A 23,814-nucleotide genomic window follows, 5' to 3' on the forward strand; every position below is an offset into this window, starting at 1 on the left:
GCAGAGGGAGAGAGAATTTTGTTTTGTTTTTGAGAGAGAGAAAGAGCTTGTGTGCATGCAGGGGAGGTGGGGAGGGAGAGAGAGGGAGAAAGAGAAAATCCCAAGCAGGGTTCTAAGGTTCTTGTATTTGGGAAAGAAGTTAAAAATATGGATAAATTTTAAGTTTGGAGTTAAGTATGGTAAGTTAAGTATGCCTGATGAAATTGAAAAAATAATTGCTTGAAAAAAAGGAAAAAGAGGGGCACCGTGGTGGCTCTGTTGGTTTAGCATCCAGCTCTTGATTTCAGCTCAGGTCATGATCTCATAGTTCATGAGATCAAGCCCCGCATCAGACTCTGTGCTGACAGCATGGAGCCTGCTTGGGATTCTCTCTCTCCCTCTCTCTATGCCTCTTCCCCACACTCTCTGTCTCAAAATAAATAAACTTTTTTTAAAAAAGAAAAAAAAAGGAATTGCTGAAACAGTATACATAGTTTGTACATTCCAAACCAGTGGGAAAAAATTGAGTAAGAAAAAAGTAAAAATCCAAACAACATGTAAAATTCAGCTCCAACCATCCAACAAAAATATAATTCAGGGGCTGCCTGGCTGGCTCAGTTGGTGGAGCATGTGACTCTTAATCTTGGGGTTGTGGGTTCAAGCCCAGCGTTGGGTGCAGAGATTACTTAAAAATAAAATCTTTGAGGGGCGCCTGGGTGGCTCAGTCGGTTAAGCGGCCGACTTTGGCTCAGGTCATGATCTCGCGGTCCGTGAGTTCGAGCCCCGCGTCGGGCTCTGTGCTGACAGCTCAGAGCGTGGAGCCTGTTTCAGATTCTGTGTCTCCCTCTCTCTGACCCTCCCCCGTTCATGCTCTGTCTCTCTCTGTCTCAAAAATAAATAAACGTTAAAAAAAAAAATCTTTGAAAATGTATATATTTCAGAAAAGGAAAAAAACTTTGCCAGTTATACTTCAGTAAATCTGGAAAACAAAAATAGAGGGAAAGAAGCTTAAAAAAGGGAAGACAGACACAAATAAGTTGAGAAATACAAGTGATCACAATAAATGTGAATGGACAAAACTTTCCTGCTGAAAGATAGGAAATGTGAGATTGAATGTAAATGAAAGGCAGTGGTACAGCTGTAAGAATAAACCATAAAGCAAGCCTCACTCTACACTCCCACAGTATTGCTGGATATACATCAAACCAAAAAGAATTGGACATCTGTGGGGGCACCCGGCTAGCTCAGTCAGTGTAGCATCCAACTCTTGATCTCAGGGTCACGAGTTTGAGTCCCACCGTTGGACTGAGACATTACTTAAATACATCTTTAAAAAAAAAAAAAGTTGGGGCGCCTGGGTGGCGCAGTCGGTTAAGCGTCCGACTTCAGCCAGGTCACGATCTCGCGGTCCGTGAGTTCGAGCCCCGCGTCGGGCTCTGGGCTGATGGCTCGGAGCCTGGAGCCTGTTTCCGATTCTGTGTCTCCCTCTCTCTCTGCCCCTCGCCCGTTCATGCTCTGTCTCTCTCTGTCCCAAAAATAAATAAACGTTGAAAAAAATTAAAAAAAAAAGAGTTATAACAAAAAGATTAAAAAAATTGTATACCAGTAAAATGGCTAAAATAACACTCTGAAATGCTGGCAAGGATGAGAAGGAACTGGATCACTCATACATTGCTAGTGGGGATGTAAAATGATATAGCTTCTTTAAAAGTTAAATGTACAGGGGTGCCTTAGGTGGCTTAGTCGGTTGAGCGTCTGACTCTTGGTTTCAGCTCAGGTCATGATCTCACAATTCGGGAGACCGAGCCCTGCGTCGGGCTCCGTACTGGCAGGGTGGAGCCTGCTTGGGATTCTCTCTCCCTCACTCTCTGCCTCTCCCCCACTCTTTCTCTCAAAATAGGTAAATAAACTTAAAAAGATTAATAATAAAAATTAAACATACAACTCTGCGGTCACGCTCTTGGGCATCTATCCCAGAGATGTGAAAACTTACCTTCCCGCAAAAACCTGTACACAAATGTACATGGTAGCAGTCACTTCCAAATGTCCTTTATGGTATGAATGGTTGAACAGAGATAGGTATACCATGGAATACGACTTGGCAGTAAAAAGGAAAGCAGTAATGATATTCGTTACATCCAGGATGATCTTCGGGGAATTATGTTGAATGAAAAAGCCAGTTATCCTGTATAGCCCCCACTTACATAACATTTTTGAAATGACAGAATATTAGAAATAGAGGACACCTTAGTGGTTGCCAAGGGTGCTGAAGGGGGTGGCATCACAAGGGATCCCTGTGGTGTTGGAACTGTTCAGTATCTTGACTTCGATGGTGACTGACTCTATCCTGGTGAGGAAATTGTGTAGAATTTAATGTACACACCCACACAAATGAAAATGCATCCTGATTGTGTTATGTTATAATTTTCCAAAATGGTACCATCAGGGAAACTGGGCAAAGCATACAAAGGGTCTCTCTGGATTATTTCTATTTATTTATTTTTTAAATAACAACTTCATTGGGGTGCCTGGGTGGCTCAGTCGGTTAAGCATCCAACTTCGGCTTGGGTCATGAACTCACCTTTTGTAGTTCAAGCCCTGCATCAGGCTCTCTGCTTTTAGTGCAGAGCCTGCGTCAGATCCTCTGTCTCCTTCTTTCTGCCACTACCCCGCCTGCACTGCACTGTCTCTCAAAAATAAACATTAAAAAAAAAAACAACTTCATTGATATATAATTCACATATTTATGGTTCACCCATCTAAAGTGCAATATTCAGTGATCTTTAAGTATATTCACAGAGTTGTGCAACCATCACCACAGTCCATTTTAGAACATTTTCATCTCCCTAAAAGAAACTGCACCACAGAAAATCTTGTAGATGTTTGTTCACATCAGCATGACTCATAACCACCAAAAGGCAGAAGCAATGCCTATCAGGTGGTGGATAAACAACATGTAGGAAATCCATACCATGGAATACTATTTGGCAATAAAAAGAAATGAAACACTCATGCAACATGGGTGAACCTTGTAAATATTACCCTCAACAAAAGAATCCAGTCACAAAAGATCACATACTGTGAGATTCCATTGATAAGAAATGTCCAGAATAGGCACCTCCATAGAGACAGAAAGTAGCTCAGTGGTTGCCAGAGGCTGGGCTTGTTGGCCCTTTTCTTTTCTCTATTATTGTACAGAAATTCCTAAGAAGGTCCGTAATCAACACAAATGCTGCCCGTCACATCTGTCTGTCTTTCCCAAATGGAGTGTTCAGCTCCAGCGGCTGTGGGCGCAGCGGGCCGTCTCCCCGCCCTCCCTGTCCACAGAGCTGTGATAACAGCGGCCTCTGCTCTGGCCTCCCCCGCCCTGGCCTCCCCCGCGTGCCCCGCCTGATTCACCACTCTGCCTCCAGCCCAGCTGCAGCTCCAGCAGGTGGCGCTGCAGCAGCAGCAGCAGCAGTTCCAGCAGCAGCAGGTGGCGCTGCAGCAGCAGCAGCAACAGCAGCAGCAGCAGCAGCAGCAACAGCAACAGCAGCAGTTCCAGGCCCAGCAGAATGCCATGCAGCAGCAGTTCCAGGCGGTGGTACAGCAGCAGCAGCAGCAGCTCCAGCAGCAGCAGCAGCAACACCTGATTAAACTGCATCATCAAAACCAGCAGCAGGTACTAGGTGCCCGTGCTCAGCCTCTTCCCGTGGTCCTTGAGCCCTGGATGTGCGCCAGCCACAGTGCTGGGTGCGGGGGCCCAGAGGCAGCTGCAGATCCTTCTGATGCCTGGTGCCCGGGCTTCCTCCTCTGTCTGGGGGCTCCCCGCAGGGCCTGGAGCAGGGAGGAGGGATAGGCCCCAACTTGTTAGGAGGGTGCCGGGATCGCACAAGGAGGTCCTCTCTGTTGGGCTTGGCGTCTGGCCGCGGGCCTACTGCGTGCCGGGGGTGGAGGGCTAGATCTGTGGAGGCTTCTGGGTGCAAGCGATTCATGTAAGAGTTAACTGAAGCAAGAAGTGAGAAGAACACTCCACAATGCAGGAATGCTTGAGCCGTCCTGTGAGCGTGTTTCTTTTGAGTACTTGCATGCCTCCTGTTTTGTCTCTTGAGTGTTTTGGTGCCTGGACGCAGCTCTAATCGAGCTTCATTTCTCTGTGGGGGGGGGGGGGTGGCAGTGTCACATTAGAAGCCCTGCTTATAAAGAAACTGTTTTCTTCCTCCCGTTGTTGGCAGGCAGCATCTAGACGTATTAAGCATCTAACGTCAGGTCTGCTCTTGGTTGAGGGAGGGAAGGCCTGAGCGGATCTCTCCACTTTCCCACCCTCCCCAGGCCTTGGCTTGCTGCCTCCATTTCCCAGTGGCCACCCTCCTGGGTCTTGGAGGCCCCCTTCCCCGGAGCCAACTTTTCCCTCAGCCTCACTTTTTCTCCTCATCCTGAAAAGCATACACTGGCCATCTTCCCAAGGCTTGTACAGTTTCCCACTCTAGTGACCAGACAAGCATCACTGGAGAGGCCTCAGGGATTTGCAGCCACCCGAGCATTTATCCCAGCTTCGATGGGGCCACACCTCTGTTACCCTTCCTAAACCCTCTGGATACTTCCCTTGAACCTTCGTTCTCTTAGGCTCAGGTGCAGCTGGTGTCTGGTGACCAGGGCACAGGCACACACTTGGGTGTGTCCTCGGTGTCCTGTGAGAGCAGCCCAGGCAGGCTTCCTGGGGGCAAGGCTGACACAGGGCCCAGAGGCAGATGGGATAACCGACCGAGTACTGCTTATTCTGCCCATAGATACAGCAGCAGCAGCAGCTACAGCGGATGGCACAGCTGCAGCTGCAGCAGCAGCAACAGCAGCAGCAGCAGCAAGCTTTGCAGGCCCAGCCGCCACTACAGCAGCCACCGATGCAGCAGCCCCAGCCTCCCCCTTCCCAGACCCTGCCCCAGCAGCTGCAGCCGATGCACCACCCACAGCACCACCAGCCGCCACAGCCCCAGCAGCCACCAGTTGCTCAGAACCAGCCATCGCAGCTCCAGGCGCAGTCACAGACCCAGCCTTTGGTGTCACAGGCTCCGGCCCTCCCTGGACAGATGCTGTATGCCCAGCCACAGCTGAAACTTGTGAGTACCCGTGGCCTTTGGTGGGCGTGTGGCCGGCAGCTGTTTCTGGGGCTTCTTTGGACATAGGTGGGGAAGGCCCCATGCTGGCTTCCGCATCCAGCTTGGCAAGGGGGGAGTGCATTCCAAGAGCTGGTGTACCCTGCACGGAGGCACTGCCTCTGCTGGGCGAGAGTTTTCTTCCAAGTAGCGTGGCTGATTTCACAGTGGCCATGGCATTCTAAGACTGGGTGATCAGGTGGACAGCAGCACGCATATTCTCACTGTGCAAGAGGGTGTGCAGCCTCATTGAGCATTCACTGTGGGTTTGCTAACTGCTTAGAATTACGTTTTGAGCGAAGATCCCTGTCATTACCAGATTTTTGAGGAAGGGGATTAATAGGAAATCATGTAATTGTCAGTCTTATTGTGCATCTCTGTACAAAGCATATCTAGTTGGTGACATTGACATGGAGGACACAGTATTATCATCAAGTCAGGCGGAGCTGTGTCAAGGGGCCATTTTAATAGTTTTTTTTTTTTTTGCTTACTCGTTTTCATGGCCTTTTCTGTTTTTCACTTATTGAGTGGAAAGGGATGGGCCATGTTGAACTGAGTGGCGGGCAGATAGGAGACCCACAGGGCCAAGCTGGAAGCTGGGGAGGATCTTGAGGAACAAAGTATGGTCACACTTGTCACCTGGGGACTAGCCCCTGGTTTCATAGGTGGGGCTCTTGTAGACCATCAGCATGCTTGGCCCAGAAGTCAAGGGCTGTGCACTTGGCCTTGGGAGTCATCGCTTTGCTTGCAGCAGTAAATGGTAGTGGTGGCTGTATGGTGACATCCCAGTTGGAGGGCCATGCTTCTCATCATAGTCAGAGGAGGTGGGGCTTGGCTCAGCCAGACTGGTGTGGGACATGTCTAATCAGCTATGGGATAAGGTAAAGCCAGTGAGGTGATACCACAGCCAGTGAAGTCGTGACAATCCCATCCCTTCTCATGATAAGCTGCAAGATTCAAAGCTCCCACCAACGTAGTAGGTGCTCCACCACGTGCCCCGGATGGCTCCAAATCGCATTCTCCCTTCCTCCCTCAGGTCCGCGCTCCAATGGTGGTGCAGCAGCCGCAGGTGCAACAGGTGCAGCAGGTGCAGCCCCAGGTGCAGCAGCAGACAGCGGTGCCAACAGCTCAGGCTTCCCAGATAGTGGGTTCCGGAGTGCAGGTGAGGGCTTTTGGAACCCAGGTGAGGGCCTTTGGGGCCAGGGGCTTCTGTAGGCACTGGCAGGTGCATGTCCACCTGTGCATGAAGCTGGATTTCAGGCACTCTACAGTGAGGGTCCTGGTTGTTGGGATCATGGGCAGTCTAGGAGCCAGCCCACAGGGTCTTCAAGGTGGCCAGCCTGGCTTGGTGTTACCGGATTCCCCCCACCTCTCTTCAGACACCCTTCATCTTCCCCCTTCCCTCCTCCTCTGAGAACACACGTTGGAGAGGGTAGCATTGTGGCCTCAACCTCTCCTCAGCTTGGAGTGCAGGGCTGGTGGCAGGTGTGCACTAGCATTCTGGACATGGAAGAGCACAAGTATGGTGGCGCCTGGCTCTAGTGGACTGCGTGGGCTTGTGCTGCAGCCCCTTGCCCAGCACTTTCCCAGTGCTTGCCCCCTGCACTGAGAAGTGTAGCTGAGGCCCTTTATGCCCACCCTCTGTGTTTTGGATGTTGATGGGATGGAGTAGGCCTTGCCCAGCCTTTCCTGGTAGAGGCCAGATTCTTAATGGTGTTTGGGGTTGGAGATTGGGCCTCATGATTTTCCACAGATCCCCCATCCTGCTGGTGCCAGGGAGAAGAGGCATCTAGTCTGGGGCTTTGGTTCTGTCTCCACCTGGCAGTGGGAACACTGGCTCAGAAGAGAGTATTGGCTTTAGATAGAACAGACCTGCTAGGTGAAGTGCCACCTGCCCAGGTGCTGCCCTGAGCTGGGGTGCCACGCCGCTGCCCCTGCTGTGCTCCTATCCTGCTCATTACCAGCAAGTCAGCCAAGCTCCCTGTGAGGTGCACAGCACCACATGTTGAGCACTTCTGGGATGCTGCGTGTTCTGTCAGTGTCTGATGACATCTCACTGTGAGGGAGGCTCAAACTGGGTCCTGTCTGGTCTTAGCCATGTTGCTCCAGTCCATGGGAAGCTGCCTGAGAAGTGTGCGAGTGGAGGGACCTGAGGTGTTTGCACGGAGCTAAGACCTAAAGCAGATGTGTTCTCTGCACTCAATACCCTGCACTGAGCCCGTGGATAGGGCTGTTCTTCTGCTGGTTACTCTCCTCTCTGCTTCTGCTTGGGGGGGACCCAGCCCAGCCAGCGTGGGAGCTTGACTGTGGGCTCAGTCACCCATAGAGTAACCTTGATACTTAACTTTCTTTCCCCCTCATTGGAGTGCAGAGGGCTGCTAAGGCACAACTAAAGTAGGCCCAGGACTCTTCTTTTTCAGTGGGGACACTGGGAAGATTGTGACACTGATAGCTGGGGAGGAGGAAGGGGTCATTGCTTGAGTGTTTATGGGTGGGTTTGCTTTGATGAGGCACGTGCCTTCAAATTTATCAGGAGTGGTGTCCACCTCCCTCCCACGCATCACAGATCAGATCTTCCCCACTTGCTCTCTCTCTCTCTCTCTCAAAAAAAAAAAAAATCCTCAGTTAATGTTATTTTATGCTGTGTGATGTATATGTGTACATACAAACATGAATGCTTATTATAAACATATCCTGCTGTCCTTAATTGCCATCTTGTTTTGGGACCTTGAGGTTATTTCCAGTTTTTTGCTGTTACTGATAATGTGTGTCCTGATGTGTGGTTCTGTGAAAGAAGTGCTGGCTTTGGGAGCCTGAGCACACAGTCCTCCATTCCTGTCTCTCAAGTCCGCCCTCTCAGAGCAGAAAAGAGATGTCCTGTGGCGCTCGCCAGTGCTGTGGCCCTGATGGATGGCTGAGACTCTTTACTTGGGGCGAAGTGTGGTAGTTGGTGTTTCAGGAAAATTGGTAAGCCCTGAGCCTTATACATCAGGTTCGGTTTTTTCTGACATTACTTGTGTAAATGAAAAGTGATGTCATTGTCACCCATAGTGGGATTTATTAACTTCCCTTTCTCCCCTAACCTTTTTCTGTGACTGTACATAAATCCAGAACAGAATGTGTCTCCCACTTCTAAAAATCCCTAGGCTTTTGTCTTTTAACCTTGTGTTTTTATTTTATTTTTTTAATGTTTTTATTTACTTTTTATGTTTTTTTCAGATTTTTTTAAATGTTAATTTATTTTTGAGAGAGAGAGAGAGAGAGAGAGAGAGACAGCACACGAGCAGGGGAGGGGCAAAGAAAGAGGGAGACACAGAATCCGAAGCAGGCCCCAGGCTCTGAACTGTCAGCCCAGAGCCCGAGGCGAGTCTTGAACTCAGGGACCACGAGATCATGACCTGAACCAAAGTCGGAAGCTTAACTGACTGAGCCACCCAGGCACCCCAGTATACAGAAATTTAACTACAGTTCTCAGGTTGCAAAGAATTGTCCTCAAAGGCACACTTCCTGGATGTGCGTGCATGTAACCCTGCTGCTGTACGATGATCTCACACTGAGCCTTATTGAGCTGCTTGGACCTGTCTCCTCTTTCCAGGCCCTACTGCCCAGTGACCCTGGAGGGGAGCAGGCCTATAGTTTGCGTGGAGTTTGAATTCCTTTCTGGGTAGATATGTGTCAGGAGATAATGAACGTACTTGCTCACAGGAATGGGAGGAGTTGCTGGTAAACACTTCCAATGTGTTTTCCACTGGGATTTGTGGTTAAAAGAAAACGAACTTTCCCTCTCAGGAGTTCTCAGTCACAAGAAAAACAGTAGCAGATTAGATTTAAGCTTTTCATTCCTTATCACTTGTTTCTTCCTGAAAAAAAGTTTCCACCTCTCTCGTACCACCGGACTTCTCAAGGCCTTTCTTCCTCTTCCCCCACCCTGTGAGTGCACGCACACCCTGCCAGTGTCCCACTTTGTGTCTGATGGACTGGTGGGCTCTTTGGGACTCTGTCCAAGTTTTGGCAGAGTCTGGGAGAGTGGCTTCCTGGCCTCCTACCCTGGTGAGTTGTCATATGGCTGTAGGAGCATCTGCCCCCTAGCCCAGCAGGTTCGTATCTGCCACTGCTTGGGTCATGCCTGCTGCATGGTGACCAGTGGGTGTGAGTGTGGGACACACATGTGATGCCAGAGGCGTCTTGGAAAAGCAGACCTTCCTCCAGCTTCAGAGCCCCGTCCCTGGCATACCTGTCGTAGGGATTGAATGGCTGGCCATCCATGCTGCCCTGATCTCAGGGACCAGCTCACAAGCCTGCAGAAGAGGTTTTGGTTGTTCATGGATCAGTTCTGCTACCTTTCTGAATGTGGTCGTGCTGTTTTAGTTTGGTTTCATCTTAACACTTGTGAGTGCATACAGGCTCTGCTCTCCAGGGACCAAGAGCGAGGGTGGCCAGGACACAGGAGAACACCGGGTTCCCATCGGCACAAGCCGGGCCCAGACCCACAGCAGTTCTCAGCCTGCCTTCTTTATGCTTCCAGAAGTATATGTGAATGAGGAGAGCAGTCCCAGAGCATGCTGGAAGCTCTGGAGTCTGCAGTCATCTTGTATGTTTAGGACAGACCTGACCTGCATCACTGTAGAGGTGTATCCGAGAGTTGTGGAGTGCCAGGCTTCCCTTGCTCACCTCGCTGTGAGTGTAGTTACAGAAGGAAACCAGTTCCCAGAAGCTGCCCAGAGGTTTGAGGAGAGGAGGGTGATTTGCGCTTAGGCCTTCAGAGGCATTGTGATCAGGCAACATGCTCCTAAGAAGGAAAGGTGCTGTGAGCTGCCTTATATGGACTCTTCTGTTTTAATGACAGTTGACTTCTCCTCATAGCAATTTTGCTGGAGTGTCCCCTTCAAAGTCTGTCCCTGAAACCTGGTCTCCCAGAACCACCACCCTGTCCAAGAGGTCTGGCCTTGAGGGCTCTGCAGGCCCGTCAGCAGATCAAAAGTTGTTGAAGGAGTATGGCCAACAAGACAGAGAGGTGTGGAGGCAGCATTCATGGAGGTTCCCTGGATTCGCGATGCCAACACAGGCCTCCATGCTGTGAGTTTGAACACGTAGGCCAGGCTGCCCTCAACCCCCACAGCCCAGTGGGCACTCCTGTCTCAGGCTGCACGCCCCTTTCCACCCACCCATGCACTGTGTTTGTTGCAATCACCTTGTCTGTTATCCCTCTGACCTCAAGATGATCACTGCAGCCTTGGCCCAAGGTGTGAGGGAAGTAAGAGCCCAGTTCCCGTTCACCACCACCACCTCAGCTGCCATCCATTCAAGTTCTACCGCTTTGGGTGGACAGTCCTCTCAGCACAGGTATTTATGGGGCAGTGCCCAGGGCCCCTGGAAAGCTCAGGGCCCTGTGAGTACCTTTGTGAGGCACATTGTAATCGTCAGTGACTTCCTTTGCTGTGGTCCTGGAAGTGCCTAACCAAGCTCACATGAACCAAGCCCAGCTTCTGTTTCTTGAGGGCATAGGAGTAAACACCTGTGTTTATTTGCATTTCAATACTTTGGGTAGCTCTGGTATTTTCATTTGGTGGAGAAGATGGGAGCTAATTTTCTTACGTTAAAGTTTAAGGTTTTAGGGGTGCCCTGCTGGCTCAGTCAGTGGAGCATGTGACTCTTGATCTCAGGATCGTGAATTCGAGCCCCACATTGGGGATAGAGTTTACTTAACAAAAAAGAAATGAAGAAATTTAGTGTTTTAGATAGTTATGGTAGTGCCTCTTTTTGTGGTAACATAAAACTGAAGCTAAGCAGATAGTTTTGCTTTCTTGAGCTGTGCGGATAGTCACCAGCCATATGTACGTATTTACATTTAAACTAATAAAAATTACATTAAAGTAAAACTTTACATTTACATAAGTAAATGTACATAAAGTAAAAATTTACATAAAGTAAAAATTACATTAAAGTAAAACTCCAGTTCCTTAAGTTGAAATTCAGTTACATATCAAGTGCCTGGTGGCACCATGGGGAAGGCGGTGGCTATTATACTGGACAGCACAGATTGTAGATCAAGTCAAGCTTGTGGAAAGTTCTGTAGGACTGTGCTGTTCTAGAATTTCCTGTGTGGAGTGTAGAATTTACTACACACATTCCTTTCTAGGTATATAAAGACTTCTGTGTACATCACACGTTTTCAGAGATATGAATTCCTGGCTCTCCATTACTGTATGACATCTGGAATTCTTCCATGGTGTATTTGTTTGTTTAACAAATTGTCGCGATGTGCATTCTGTGGGCCAGGCCCTGTTCTGAGATTCTGAGAATAAAATGGTAAGGAGGTTCCCTCATCTTACGGGCTTTCCATTTTAGTGGGTTTGCTGTGAAAACTTCAGACTTGCCAAAACTGTAAGATTCCGTTTCTTTCGTAAGGCAGATAGATGCATCTCTAATCCTAGCAGACAATCCTGCCCTTCCCTGACGGCGCGTGTGCAGACACTGCCATTGCTGCAAGTGAGGGAGGTAGTCTGTGCAGGGCACTGCCATCGTCTGTCTGACCCTAGGCCCTGTACCGTACTGCCACATGCCACAGAAACAATGGCACGAGCTTTCCTGAGACCATGGCCTTGCCATTTGGCAGCATGGTCTATCGTCGCTCTTCCTGCCTCCTGACCCCTATGAGTCACCCCAGGTGTGCCAGTAGCAATTGCTCATTGACGAGTGCGAGTTCTTTGGCATCGGCCTCCCATTTGGTAGTTGCTGCATAACAGGAGGCAGAAGTAGCTGGAATCTGCTGGTAAAAAGGCCTTATGACAGAGCTTGCTAGAGGAACAGAAGTTGTGGGGCAGGAAAGTAGGCCTGTAACCTAGGTGGCACGGAAGGCTGGGCAGGGCAGAGCCCGGGCACAGCTCCTCGCGACCCAACGCTGCATAGGGTCCTCTACATGACTCTTGGCTCGGGGCTCCATCCCTTGGAGCATCAGGCACCTGCAGCCCCCAAGCCCTAGTACCTGCCCACATGCCACTATTGAGTGTCTCCCGTCCTGGTTCCTTTGATTCTCAGCTCTTTGACCTAGAGCTGCTTGTTTTCCTTTCCCGCAGCCTCTCAGTCTCCATTGGGTTGACAGGTTGGGTTGTTGGGTGTGGGGAAATGACCTTGGCATCAACATGCAGGGCTGACTTTTGTAAGACCAATAAAATCCCTAACATTTTGAGTATGTGGTATATGCCAGGCCTTGAATTACTTCTGTGTATGGACTTGTTCGTCCTCACTGCAGTGGGTCTCAGTTCACGCATTTAGAAGAAGTCCTTGTAGTCACCCCTTCAGCAGTGGTAGGTGTCCACTTCTGTCTGGCCCTCTAACAGTGCTTGAAGCTGGAGGAGCCACTGCCACCTGCAAAACAGACCCAAGACGCTCAAATTAAATTCTCAGCCCAGGCTCCGCATCCTTCCCTCTTCCCACCCTGGCCTCTCAGCAGGGTCCTGGCTTGCAGGCTCAAACCCACTCCCCCAGCCTCCTTCTTCCACCCCTGCAACAGTGGCAGACACACCGTGGGCATTTGGCCTGCCACAGACCTGGCTCCAGAATCGGTGTGCAGCTGTTTTTGTGTCTGTGCCCTCCCAATCTAGTCCCTCCTGAGAAAAGCTAGTTTATTCCAGAAATGCATCATTACAATGTAGCCAGAAGCCAACCCTGCCATCCAGCAGGTGCCCCAACTGAGCCCTCAGCAGCCACCAGCACCTTCAGACCTTGAAGACCAGGCAGCTGCAGCCCCCAAGCCCTAGTACCTGCCCACATGCCACTGGACCTTCAGTGTCTGGACCTTCAGACCAGACAATGTGCACAGTGCCTATCTGGTTTATTCTTTCCTTGCGGCAACAAATTGGGTTCAGGAAAACAGGCAGAATAGAAAGTCTGTTCTTCTGTCAGCCCTTCAGGAGACAGGGCTCTCTCATCTCAGCCTCTTCTTTGCCCCCCAACCCTGCACTATGTCCCTTGACTGCATCTTCATATTGTAGGGGAGCACTTCATGATGCTGACAACAATGACAAAGCTGGATTCTGTGCTGGACACATGCTGGACGACATGCCCAGCACAGGAGTCCAGGGGATACTTGGGGGTCCCTGGCAATGTAAGCAGATGGCGCCATAGTGGAGTCCATATTCCTCTTTACCCTGTAGAGTGACTCCTGGGGATATGTCATGTACAGGGGCCAGGAGTATGGGCAGTTCCAGGGATGTCCGGTGGGCAGGGGTGGTCCCAGGAGGGTTAGAGTATATGGTGCCACCAGCCTCTCCACAGGTTATTTCATAGCACATAGCTCCCCAAACCAGTCTTTCTGCCCTGCAGCCCAGCAGCCTGGCCCTGCCGCCCACCTGTGCTCTGGCTGTGTCCCCTCTGCTTGAACCCTGCCTTCCCTTTCTGTTCCCTTTGGGACATTGTGCAGGGTCCCTTCCCAGATACTTTTCCTTGCTCCCTAGGAAAGTAGATGATGCTGAGATGCCTGGACTCCTCCACTAGTCATGTGACCTTGAGCAAGTCACTTCCCTCTGAACTCTCACTTACCATGTGTGACATGCATGTGACAGCAGGCAGGCACTCAGAGCTCCCTCCCCGAGCAGGTGCAGCACTAGTGTCCAATGGCGTGTGCTAGCTGCTGTGACAGACATACCTGTGCCTCTTGCAGAACGTGCCTAGGGAGGGAAGACGCAGAGCTGGGTCAGCAGTTTTCCCTTCTGGAGGACTTGATATGTCATTAATGGGACACAGCCATCTTGCTCCCCTCTGCCCCAGAAGCTGGCTAGACCAGATGTAAACCTGAAGACCGGGGGGTTCTATCTCATTAGCCACCTTGCTAGGCCATTTCTTTCCTTCCTTCCTCCCTCCCTTCCTTCCTTCCTTCCTTCCTTCCTTCCTTCCTTCCTTCTTTCCTTCCTTCCTTCTTTCCTTCCTTCCTTCCTTCCTTCCTTCCTTCCTTCCTTCCTCTCTCTCTTTCTTTCTTAAATTTTTTTTTTAACATTTATTCATTTTTGAGAGAGAGAGAGAGAGAGAGAGAGAGCGCGCAAGTAGGGGGAGGGGCAGAGAGAAGGAGACACAGAATCGAAGTAGGCTCCAGGCTCTGAGCTGTCAGTACAGAGCCCAACATGGGGCTCAAACTCATGGACTGCGAGATCATACCTGACTGAAGTCAGATACCTAACTGAGCCACCCAGATGCCCTGCTAGGCCATTTCTTTCTTGACGGAGGCCTTTGCATAGCCCCTCATCCTGGGTGTGTCCAGGGGATTTAGGAGGCCTGGGAGCCTTGAGCTAACCTGGAAGGCCTAAAGGCCTGGGAAGGGGAATATGCTGCCAACTGAATTGGGTATTTTTCCAGAGGAGTTGTCAGATGCAAAGAGATCTGGATTGGATATAGGGAGCCTAGGGGTTTCCTGTGGCAGCCTGGAGTGTGGATGCGGGGAGCCTGAAGCTGGACACAGAGGCAGGCTCAGGAGAGGAAACAGAAGCACTGAGCTTGTGCCCCGGGCCTGGGCAGGCCTGTCTTCCCTGTGTCTTGTGGACTGTAATGCCCAGGGGAGCTGTGTGCAGTCAGTGGCTCCATGGAACCCGAAGCAAACGGTGTGGGGAAAGTGTGACCTGTTTCCCCATGGTATGAGTGCTGAGGGTACCTTTTATTTTTTCAAACAACTTTTGAAAAATGTTTTTTTTAATTTAATTTATTTTTTTAATTTATATCCAAGTTAGTTAGCATATAGTGCAACAGTGATTTCAGGAGTAGATTCCTTAATGCCCCTTACCCATTTAGCCCATCCCCCCTCACACAACCACTCCAGTAACCCTCTGTTCTCCACATCTAAGAGTCTCTTAAATTTGTCCCCCTCCCTGTTATATTATTTTTGCTTCCCTTCCCTTAAGTTCATCTGCTTTGTATCTTAAAGTCCTCTATGAGTGAAGTTATATGATATTTGTCTTTCTCTAATTTTGCTTAGCATAATACCCTCTAGTTCCATCCACGTAGTTGCAAATGGCAAGATTTCATTCTTTTTGATTGCCGGGTAATACTCCATTTGTGTGTGTGTGTGTGTGTGTGTGTGTGTGTGTACATATGTACACATCTTTATCCATTCATCCATTGATGGACATTTGGGCTCTTTCCATACTTTGGCTATTGTTGATAGTGCTGCTGTAAACAAAAAGAGACCCTCTTTCTCTGCATCCTCACCAACATCTGTTGTTGCCTGCGTTGTTAATGTTAGCCATTCTGACAGGTGTGAGGTGGTGTCTCGTTGTGGTTTTGATTTGTATTTCCCTGAGTGATGTTGAGCATTTTTTCATGTGTCGGTTGGCCATCTGAATGTCTTCTTTGGCGAAGTGTCTATGCATGTCTTTTGCCCATTTCTTCACTGGATTATTTGTTTTTTGGGTGTTGAGTTTTATAAGTTCTTTATAGATTTTGGATACTAACCCTTTAAATGATATGTCATTTGCAAATATCTTCTCCCATTCTGTCAGTTGCCTTTTAGTTTTGCTGATTGTTTCATTTGCTGTGCAGAAGCTTTTTATTTTGATGAGGTCCCAATAGTTCATTTTTGCTTTTGTTTCCCTCACCTCCGGAGACGTGTTGAGTAAGAAGTTGCTGCAGCAATGTTTATTTATTTTTGAGAGAAAGAGCACAAGCAGGGGAGGGGCAGAGAGAGAGAGAGAGTGAGACACAGAATCTGAAGCCCGCTCTAAGCTCTGAGATGTCAGCATAGAGCCTAATGTGGGGCTCACACCCACAAACCATGAGATCATGTCGTGAGCCAAATCAGATGCTTAACTGACTGAGCTACCCAGGCATCCCTATTTTTCTTTTAATGTTTTATTTATTTTTGAGAGAGAGCAAGAGCGAGCATGAGCACAAGCAGGGGAGGGGCAGAGAGAGAGGGAGAGAGGATCTGAAAAAGCAGAGACACCATTGAAGGGCTCAACCTCATGAACCATGAGATCATGACCTGAGCCAAAGTCAGACATTTAACTGACTGAGCTGCCCAGGTGCCTTTTATTTATTTTTTTTTTTAATTTTTTTTTCAACGTTTATTTATTTTTGGGACAGAGAGAGACAGAGCATGAACAGGGGAGGGGCAGAGAGAGAGGGAGACACAGAATCGGAAACAGGCTCCAGGCTCCGAGCCATCAGCCCAGAGCCTGACGCGGGGCTCGAACTCACGGACCGCGAGATCGTGACCTGGCTGAAGTCGGACGCTTAACCGACTGCGCCACCCAGGCGCCCCTCAGGTGCCTTTTAAAATACAGTTTCAGGGGCATCTGGGTGGCTCAGTCGGTTGGGCGTCCTACTTCAGCTCAGGTCATGATCTCACGTCTCATGGGTTTGAGCCCCGTGTCCAGCTCTGTGCTGACAGCTCAGAGACTGGAGCATGCTAAGGATTCTGTGGCTCCCTCTCTCTCTGCCCCTTCCCCGCTCATGCTCTGTCTCTCTCTCTTTCTCTCAAAAATAAGTAAACATTAAAAAAAATTTTTTTAAATATAGTTTCATACATTTAGGTGGGAAGTGAACTAGGCAGTGCCCTTCTCGTTGCGGTGGTTTTGCGCCAGCCGTGACACCCTGCAGATGCCTCATTTTCCTTCAGAGAAGCACCAGCTTTAGACTAAAGACAAGAGCCATATACCTTCTAGAAGGGACATGTGCTGGAGCAGAAGCTAAGGCTAAGGCTCCTCCCTGGGGCAGGTGGGGGCAGGAGAGGCCAGGGGAGTTTGAACTACAGGCTGGAAGAGGGCATATGGCAAGAGGCAGTTTCAGGGAGTGCAGGGCAGTGTGTGGCAGTAGGTCCGGATGAGGAAAAGAGGAGGTGACAGCAGGGGCTTTGCAGGAAACCACTACAAGGAGAGTTCCCATACCTAGCAGGCCGGGCCCAGGGCCTTCTTCCTCTTGGCACCATCCATTTCTCTACCTGGGCTCTTCCAAAATGGCCTGTTCACCTTCCTAGTCCTGGGAGTTTGTTGGCACCCGAGTGGATTCTAGAGCCTGTTTTCCACCGCTGGGCAGGGGCCATGCTGCCTGCCATGGGATTCAGTGTATCCCAGCACTGTGAAGGCGAGTCCTGCCTAGGAGAAATCTGCTGCATTTGGTTCAGCTCAGCACACTAAGCTGCCCTAGGCCCCGTTTCTGATGTTGCTGACATCAGTGTGAATCACCTGGGACCATTTTGCTTCACTTGGCAGAGCAGCTGGGCCCAGCAGCTGGAGGCCTGAGCTTGTGTGTTCCTGTCCCTCTGCTCCCAGGCCTGGGGCCTAGTCACAAGTGGTGGGACAGCTCATTCTGTTTGCAGATGTGCTGGTGGGCCAGTCGCTTGGGTTTGGTGCCACTCTGACCCAGCTGCGTTAGAAGTGTGATAATGTAGCTTCCGGGTCCCCCACCATGCCAGCGTCCCATGTAGCTTCTCAGGCCTATACACCCTGTGGGAGGAGAATGATGTTTGACTCTAGGAGCTTTGTCTGGTATACTAGAAGAAAGGTCAGGGCCCCTTGCCCAGCCAGGAGAATGGGCAGGCAAGGAGGGCGGGCATCCTGTCTTCCTGGTAGGATCTGGGTTCTTCTAAATGCTTTTTCTTATTCCCTGATTCAAGGACCAAGAGACTAGCAACCCCCAGAGTGATCCCCACCCAGTCCCCCTAGCACTGTGGCAGAGGAGTGTGTGGGAGGGAGGCGTGGAGCTGTGGCCCCAGATGACACCAGTGTCTGGAGTGCCCTGGGAGAAGTGCCAGATTTCATCTGCAGAACTGGATGGTCCAAGAGTTAGGGTTGGGGGTTGTGGGCTGGGCTACAGGAAGCAGGCTCTGAGGGGATGCTCAGGGGCTTGACTAGGGTGTGGAAGAAGCCACCACCTCCAACCCTTGGAAGCTCTGAAACTGGCAGGGCCTTTGGATTGGTCTTGGGCGAGGCAGCTCTCTGTGGGACTCACTCAAACGTCAGACCGAGGATCCTCAGGCCACCTGTGCTGGCAAGGGCTGACACAGGGGCCACTTTGCTCCCATTAAACTTGAGACACAGCCTCCCACTGTGGCCTGATGGCTGAGGGGGTTCATGGAAGCATGTAGGAAGACAGTCCCATTTGTCACAGAGCACATTCCTCACAGGCACACAGATGAGAGAATCACAGGCTGGGGAGGCCAGGCAGCACCATCCAAGGCCATAAGCTTCTCTGGCTCCCACACCTGTGAGGTAGAGACATAGGAATGTCCTGTCCCAGCTTAGAAGCCTGTAGACTTTATGGTCTCCCTGCCAAGGAGCAAGGGCTACCCAGCATGGCCTTTCGGCCAGCACTTCAGTGATCATGGACTTGTGTCCATCCTTGGGGTGGGGAGCTGTACCTATGTTTGTATTCACAGGGTAGGGCATCTGAAGGAAGGTGTGCGGGTGAAGCTGAGAGGGAGAGGGGGCTTGTTTGTGCAGACGGAATCTGTGGGCCTGGGGTGGGGGGAGGGAGCAAGGGTGCAGCAGGAGTGAGAGTGTGTGGCAGGCGAGAGCAGGCTGAGCCCCCTCCACTTCCAGGTCAGCCAGAACAGCCTCACCATGCTGTCCTCACCATCGCCGGGCCAGCAGGTGCAGACCCCGCAGTCGATGCCCCCTCCCCCCCAGCCGTCCCCGCAGCCTGGCCAGCCCAGCTCGCAGCCCAACTCCAACGTCAGGTAGGCCTGGCCGGGGTGGCCCTCCCTGCCTGGCTCCCAGGGCGGGCCCCACCTTGTGCCCCAGCTCACAGATGCATCTGCTTTTGCTTTGCTGCAGCTCCGGCCCTGCCCCTTCCCCCAGTAGCTTCCTGCCCAGCCCCTCACCGCAGCCCTCCCAGAGTCCAGTGACGGCACGCACCCCGCAGAACTTCAGTGTTCCCTCCCCGGGACCTTTAAACACCCCTGGTAAGTCAGGCCTGGGGTGGGTGTGATCCAGGGACCAGAGCCCATCATGTAACCCACACACAGCCCTGTGGGTTGAGGTGCTGAGATTCACCCCCTTACCCTCTGGAGGCCTCAGCTTGTAATGGGGTGGGTGAGCCCTAGATCCCCCACCTTGAGGGTTTGCAGAGAGTCCGGGCTTGTGGGCTGAAGCCGCATTAACCACATTGTGTTCTGCAGTGAATCCCAGCTCGGTCATGAGCCCAGCTGGCTCCAGCCAGGCTGAGGAGCAGCAGTACCTGGACAAGCTGAAGCAGCTGTCCAAGTACATCGAGCCCCTACGCCGTATGATCAACAAGATCGATAAGAATGAAGGTGCGGCTGGTCCAGGGCAGGGGTGCAGTGGAGGGGGCGGGGGGGGATGCAAGTACCCCTGGCACGTGTCTTAGTAGCCCCTCTCTGTCCCAGACAGAAAAAAGGATCTGAGTAAGATGAAGAGCCTTCTGGACATTCTGACAGATCCCTCTAAGCGGTGAGTTTTGCCCCTGGTCCTGGGGGCAGGACAGTGGTGTGCCCATGTCTGGCAGCTTGGTTAGCCCAGCCTTGGACGGGCGTTTGGTGGTGAGACGGAGTTTAAAGAAGGGGCCTCGGGCCTCCACAGGTGCCTCCAAGCCCTTGGCCCCTTGTCTTTGCCAGTATCCAGCCCCTGCCCTGCCCCTGACTTCCCAGTGGCGTTGGGCAAATGACTGCATCTCATTTACTCCGTTGCAAAAGGAGTGACTATGGCTCACCCGGGTTGGCTGTGAAAATGAAACAAGACATCGCCTTGAGAAGCACTTGTAAGGCATTGGAGCCCTGGTTCACAACATGGCACACGTGCCCTGCCGCCACCTGCCAGCTGTGCTGCTCTGAACGCCAGAGACGGGCCAGCTCTGCAGAACTGTGCACATGGACTGGCCTTTGGGTTCTGTCCCTATTTCTGCATCAGTTTGGCTATGCTCCCTTCTAGAAGATCTTCTCTGTTCTATTTACCATGCAAAATGCTAGAAACTGCAGAACTAGATGTATTGGAGCTGGGCAGCACTCAAGCCTCTAGGCTCAATCCCTCTTTGGGACTCTAGGGCTTGGGGCAGGGACCTGGCCTCTGTCTCTCCCCCTGACCCATCACCTTTATGCCCTCTTCTGATGAGCAGGACCGGACAGCTCCTGGACGTGGGAGCATCTTGCCTTATACTCTGGGTCTAGGAATAGTTCAATGATTGGGGCTCCTGTGGAGGGTTCTGGTGGCCAAGGCTGGTTCCATGCACACCAGGACAAGCTAGGCAGGGAGCGGTTGGGATGAGTGCTCAAGAGCCGCTGACACCTCATCCTTGAGCACCCAGAGTCAGTCACATCCCCTCTCCCCATAGGTGCCCCCTGAAAACACTCCAGAAGTGTGAGATTGCCCTGGAGAAGCTCAAGAATGACATGGCAGTGGTGAGTGGGGCACCATGGCCTGGTGGTGTTCAAAGGGCCACAGGCATCTGTGGGGAGAATTCAGAACCACAAGCTGAGAGAAGCCTTCACAGTCAGGAGTGGGCAGAGGGGCCATGCTGCTCAGCCTGGGGACCTTGCCCAGGAGTCTTTTGCCAGGTCAGGTCTGCTGTGCGGAAGGAGAGTATACGTGGGAACATGGGAGAAGTCACCCTGTGGCTGTGGTCCTGGGGTGCTTTCTGCAGCCCCCAGGTGCATGGGCTTTCTTGTATGCCCATCTCCACCATCAGGCCTCCAGCCAGCCCTGCCCAGCCCCAGTCCAAGCCCTGGGGGAAGGGAACTCTGGGGAAGGTCAAGGCTGCAGAAGGCAGGAGAATGTATCCAGGATCAGCCGTATTTGTCTCCAGGGGGGCAGAGGTTGTGGGGAAGCCACAGAAGTCTGGCTGTGAAGGATAAGGACTTCAGGGTCTGGAAAGCCTCCCCAAGAGTGGGCTGCTGACGTCCCCACTGCCCATCCTGTCACAGCCCACGCCCCCACCACCCCCGGTGCCGCCAACCAAGCAGCAGTACCTGTGCCAGCCACTCCTGGATGCCGTCCTGGCCAATATCCGCTCACCTGTCTTCAACCATTCCCTGTACCGTACCTTCGTGCCAGCCATGACGGCCATCCACGGCCCACCCATTACGTACGTACAGTCCAGGGTTCAGCCTCGCAGTGGGTGGTGGGCCGTGGGCCACGGGCCACAGCCTAGTGTGGTGTGGTGACCATGGTGGTCTCTTCCAGGGCCCCGGTGGTATGCACTCGGAAGCGTAGGTTTGAAGACGATGAACGGCAGAGCATTCCTAACGTGCTCCAGGGGGAGGTGGCCAGATTAGACCCTAAGTTCTTGGTGAACTTGGACCCATCTCACTGCAGTAACAACGGCACCGTCCACCTGATATGCAAGTTGGGTGCGTACAGGGGAGGGCGGGCGGGGCTGGTGCTATGGGAGAGTGAGTCCTGAACTACAGCCCAAGGCCCTAGAGCAGGCCCAGCACAGGCCCGCATGATCCATGTGGACAGGCACTTGGCCTCCCACAAACAGGCATGCTCACACCACACCCTGAAGCCCACCATCCCTGTGTCCTCCTGGATCCTCACACATACCTGGCCCAGGAGGTGCTCTGAGGGCAGAGCCCTGAGCCCACAGACTCTTACCTCTCACCGGCCTGCCAGGGAAGCCCCTCCCTCCCAACCAGATATGGCTGTGCTTGCCTGAGGCCTTAGGGAGATGTGGAAGTGGGAATCAGAGTGACCTCCAGACTGCAGCAAGCCTCACCAGAACCTTTTGGGATATGAAGAGCCCTGTTTAGAGCAGGGCTATGAGGCAGGGCAGCCTGGGCCAGGTCACAGGCATAGACACATGTGTTGCAGATGACAAGGATCTCCCAAGCGTGCCGCCGCTGGAGCTCAGTGTGCCTGCCGACTACCCCGCCCAGAGCCCACTGTGGATTGACAGGCAGTGGCAGTACGGTGAGCCAAGAGGACAGCCTTGGGGAGGCCTCACGGCTGCCGTCTAGGGACCCTGGTAGGGGGCATCAGCTCAGGGCAACCGAGATTTGCTCTGTGCCCCGCAGCTGAGGCCCCTCCTCCCCTTTCTCTGCTGCCCCTTTGTGGGCAGGAGTGGGTTGCCCAGAAGTCACTTGGGAAGAAAGGGGTCCATCCTGTGTCTGCAGGGCGGTCACCTGTAGTGAGAGAGAGGCGAGCAGCTCCAACCGCCTTTGTGGGCCTCTGCAAGGCTGTTACGGGAGTACAGAAGGAGCTTGGGTTTATGGAGACCCACCTGGGTGACATGGCTTCAAACCAGAGGCCCGGAGAGACCCCTGTTGATGGTGGCCAGTCCCCCTGCAGTGCAGAGCTGGTGCATAGCGCTGGGATCCCAAGGCTGACCCTGAGAGAAAGCCCTGGGCTCCAGACCTGTTCACATTCCAGTTCTCCACTGACGCATGGGCCTGGGAGGGGACCGTGTTGGCCGCCCCACTGTGTGCGGGAGATGGCATCCTGGTCATGTTGACTGGCTTTGATGCCCCAGACGCCAGCCCTGTGTCTGTGGGGCGGCCTTTCATAAAGAGTTGCTTGTGCAGCCCAGGGTCAGGCCCAGCACTGGCTGTCCCGGCGGAGGTCACAGCGGCACTCATGGCCCATTGCTCTGTTGCAGACGCCAACCCCTTCCTGCAGTCAGTGCACCGGTACATGACCTCGAGGCTGCTGCAGCTCCCGGACAAGCACTCGGTCACAGCCCTGCTCAACACCTGGGCGCAGAGCATCCACCAGGCCTGCCTCTCCGCCGCCTAGCCACCCACCCACTGGGGACCACGGGGATAGCCGGCAACCTTGTCAGGGCCACAGCGGACATGCACCTCACGTTGGACGTTTCTAGGTGTTGGCTCCCTTAGAGAACCTGGGCTTAGATTAGCTTTCCTGCTTTTATCTTCTGCCTTGGGGACCTGCCAAACATTTTCCCATACTTGTACGTGACTCGGGCAGGTGGCCGTGGAGCTGGCTGCTTCGTGGTGGGGTTGGGACTCCCCCCACCTCCACTCCCCCCCGGGAGTCGGACATGCCTCAGCCCTGTGTGCTCCTCCTTGGGCTGCTGTCCCCTTGGCTTCTCCAGGGCCCATGTCCTTCCTCAGCAGCCTGGGGGAGAACTCCAGGTCTCGTTAGAGCCTCTTGTGTGTGTGCCAGAAAACTTTTTGTTTCTGTAGGGGAACATGGAGAGCATAGGAAACCCTGAAAACACACACAGAATTCTCTGGTCACGGTTTTGGGTTCAGACCCTTCCACCATTGCCGTGGGGGGCACGCCACTGGGAAGCTCCTGGATCCAAGGGCCGCTGGCTGCGCCTCAGAAGGAAAGTCGGCCAGCAGGCAGTTGCGAATCCCCTGCCATCACCTGGGACTCATACCTCATGGCATTCTCCCTTTAAGCCGTGGGGGTCTGCTCAGCACTGTGGGGGTGCCTGGGGAGCAGGGACACCTGAGTGGATCCTGTACCTGGCACCGTGCCCACTCACTGGGCACTTGGGCCTGTTCTTGGGTCAGGGCAGCATCCTCAGGACCTGGCGTCATCAGAGCTGCTCCAGAGAGTGAAAGCTCCCTGACAGGGCATCAGCCCTCTGGCCATGAGAAGCTTCCCCTTTTGTATGTGCACTACCGTGTCATCTGTGGTTCTTATAATAAATTTATTATTCCTGTGTTTGTCATGAGTTTGTCACTGTGTCCCCTCCCACAAGTCTGGGACCACCATCCAGTGAGGTATGCTTTCAGGGCCGAGCCAGATTCCTCACCTTGGAGATGGCCGTGGATGCCCAGACCTTAGTTCACCCT

General features: G+C 52.3%; 1 protein-coding gene across 2 annotated transcripts in view; it reads left to right on the forward strand.

The window, feature by feature from the left end:
• Positions 1-23,685, forward strand: part of LOC124525703 (mediator of RNA polymerase II transcription subunit 15-like) — a 69,727-nt gene extending 46,042 nt beyond the window's left edge. Inside the window, exons 6-18 of one of the 2 annotated variants that reach the window (XM_047098264.1) lie at positions 3,393-3,640; positions 4,749-5,075; positions 6,148-6,273; positions 10,330-10,439; positions 18,622-18,774; positions 18,872-18,999; positions 19,216-19,350; positions 19,444-19,507; positions 20,385-20,451; positions 20,974-21,134; positions 21,233-21,399; positions 21,863-21,961; positions 22,647-23,685. In XM_047098264.1, the coding sequence (XP_046954220.1) occupies positions 3,393-3,640; positions 4,749-5,075; positions 6,148-6,273; positions 10,330-10,439; positions 18,622-18,774; positions 18,872-18,999; positions 19,216-19,350; positions 19,444-19,507; positions 20,385-20,451; positions 20,974-21,134; positions 21,233-21,399; positions 21,863-21,961; positions 22,647-22,783 (1,922 nt within the window). In that variant the 3' untranslated portion in view covers positions 22,784-23,685. The remainder of the gene's footprint in view (positions 1-3,392; positions 3,641-4,748; positions 5,076-6,147; positions 6,274-10,329; positions 10,440-18,621; positions 18,775-18,871; positions 19,000-19,215; positions 19,351-19,443; positions 19,508-20,384; positions 20,452-20,973; positions 21,135-21,232; positions 21,400-21,862; positions 21,962-22,646) is intronic. The other variant, XM_047098265.1, reaches the window with a different exon arrangement.
• The last annotated feature ends 129 nt before the right edge of the window (positions 23,686-23,814 follow it).

The sequence above is a fragment of the Lynx rufus genome, unplaced genomic scaffold (genome assembly GCF_022079265.1).
Source record: "Lynx rufus isolate CCGP_SWC_20201006 ecotype Redwood Valley unplaced genomic scaffold, mLynRuf1.p SCAF_45, whole genome shotgun sequence".
NCBI lineage: Eukaryota > Metazoa > Chordata > Mammalia > Carnivora > Felidae > Lynx > Lynx rufus.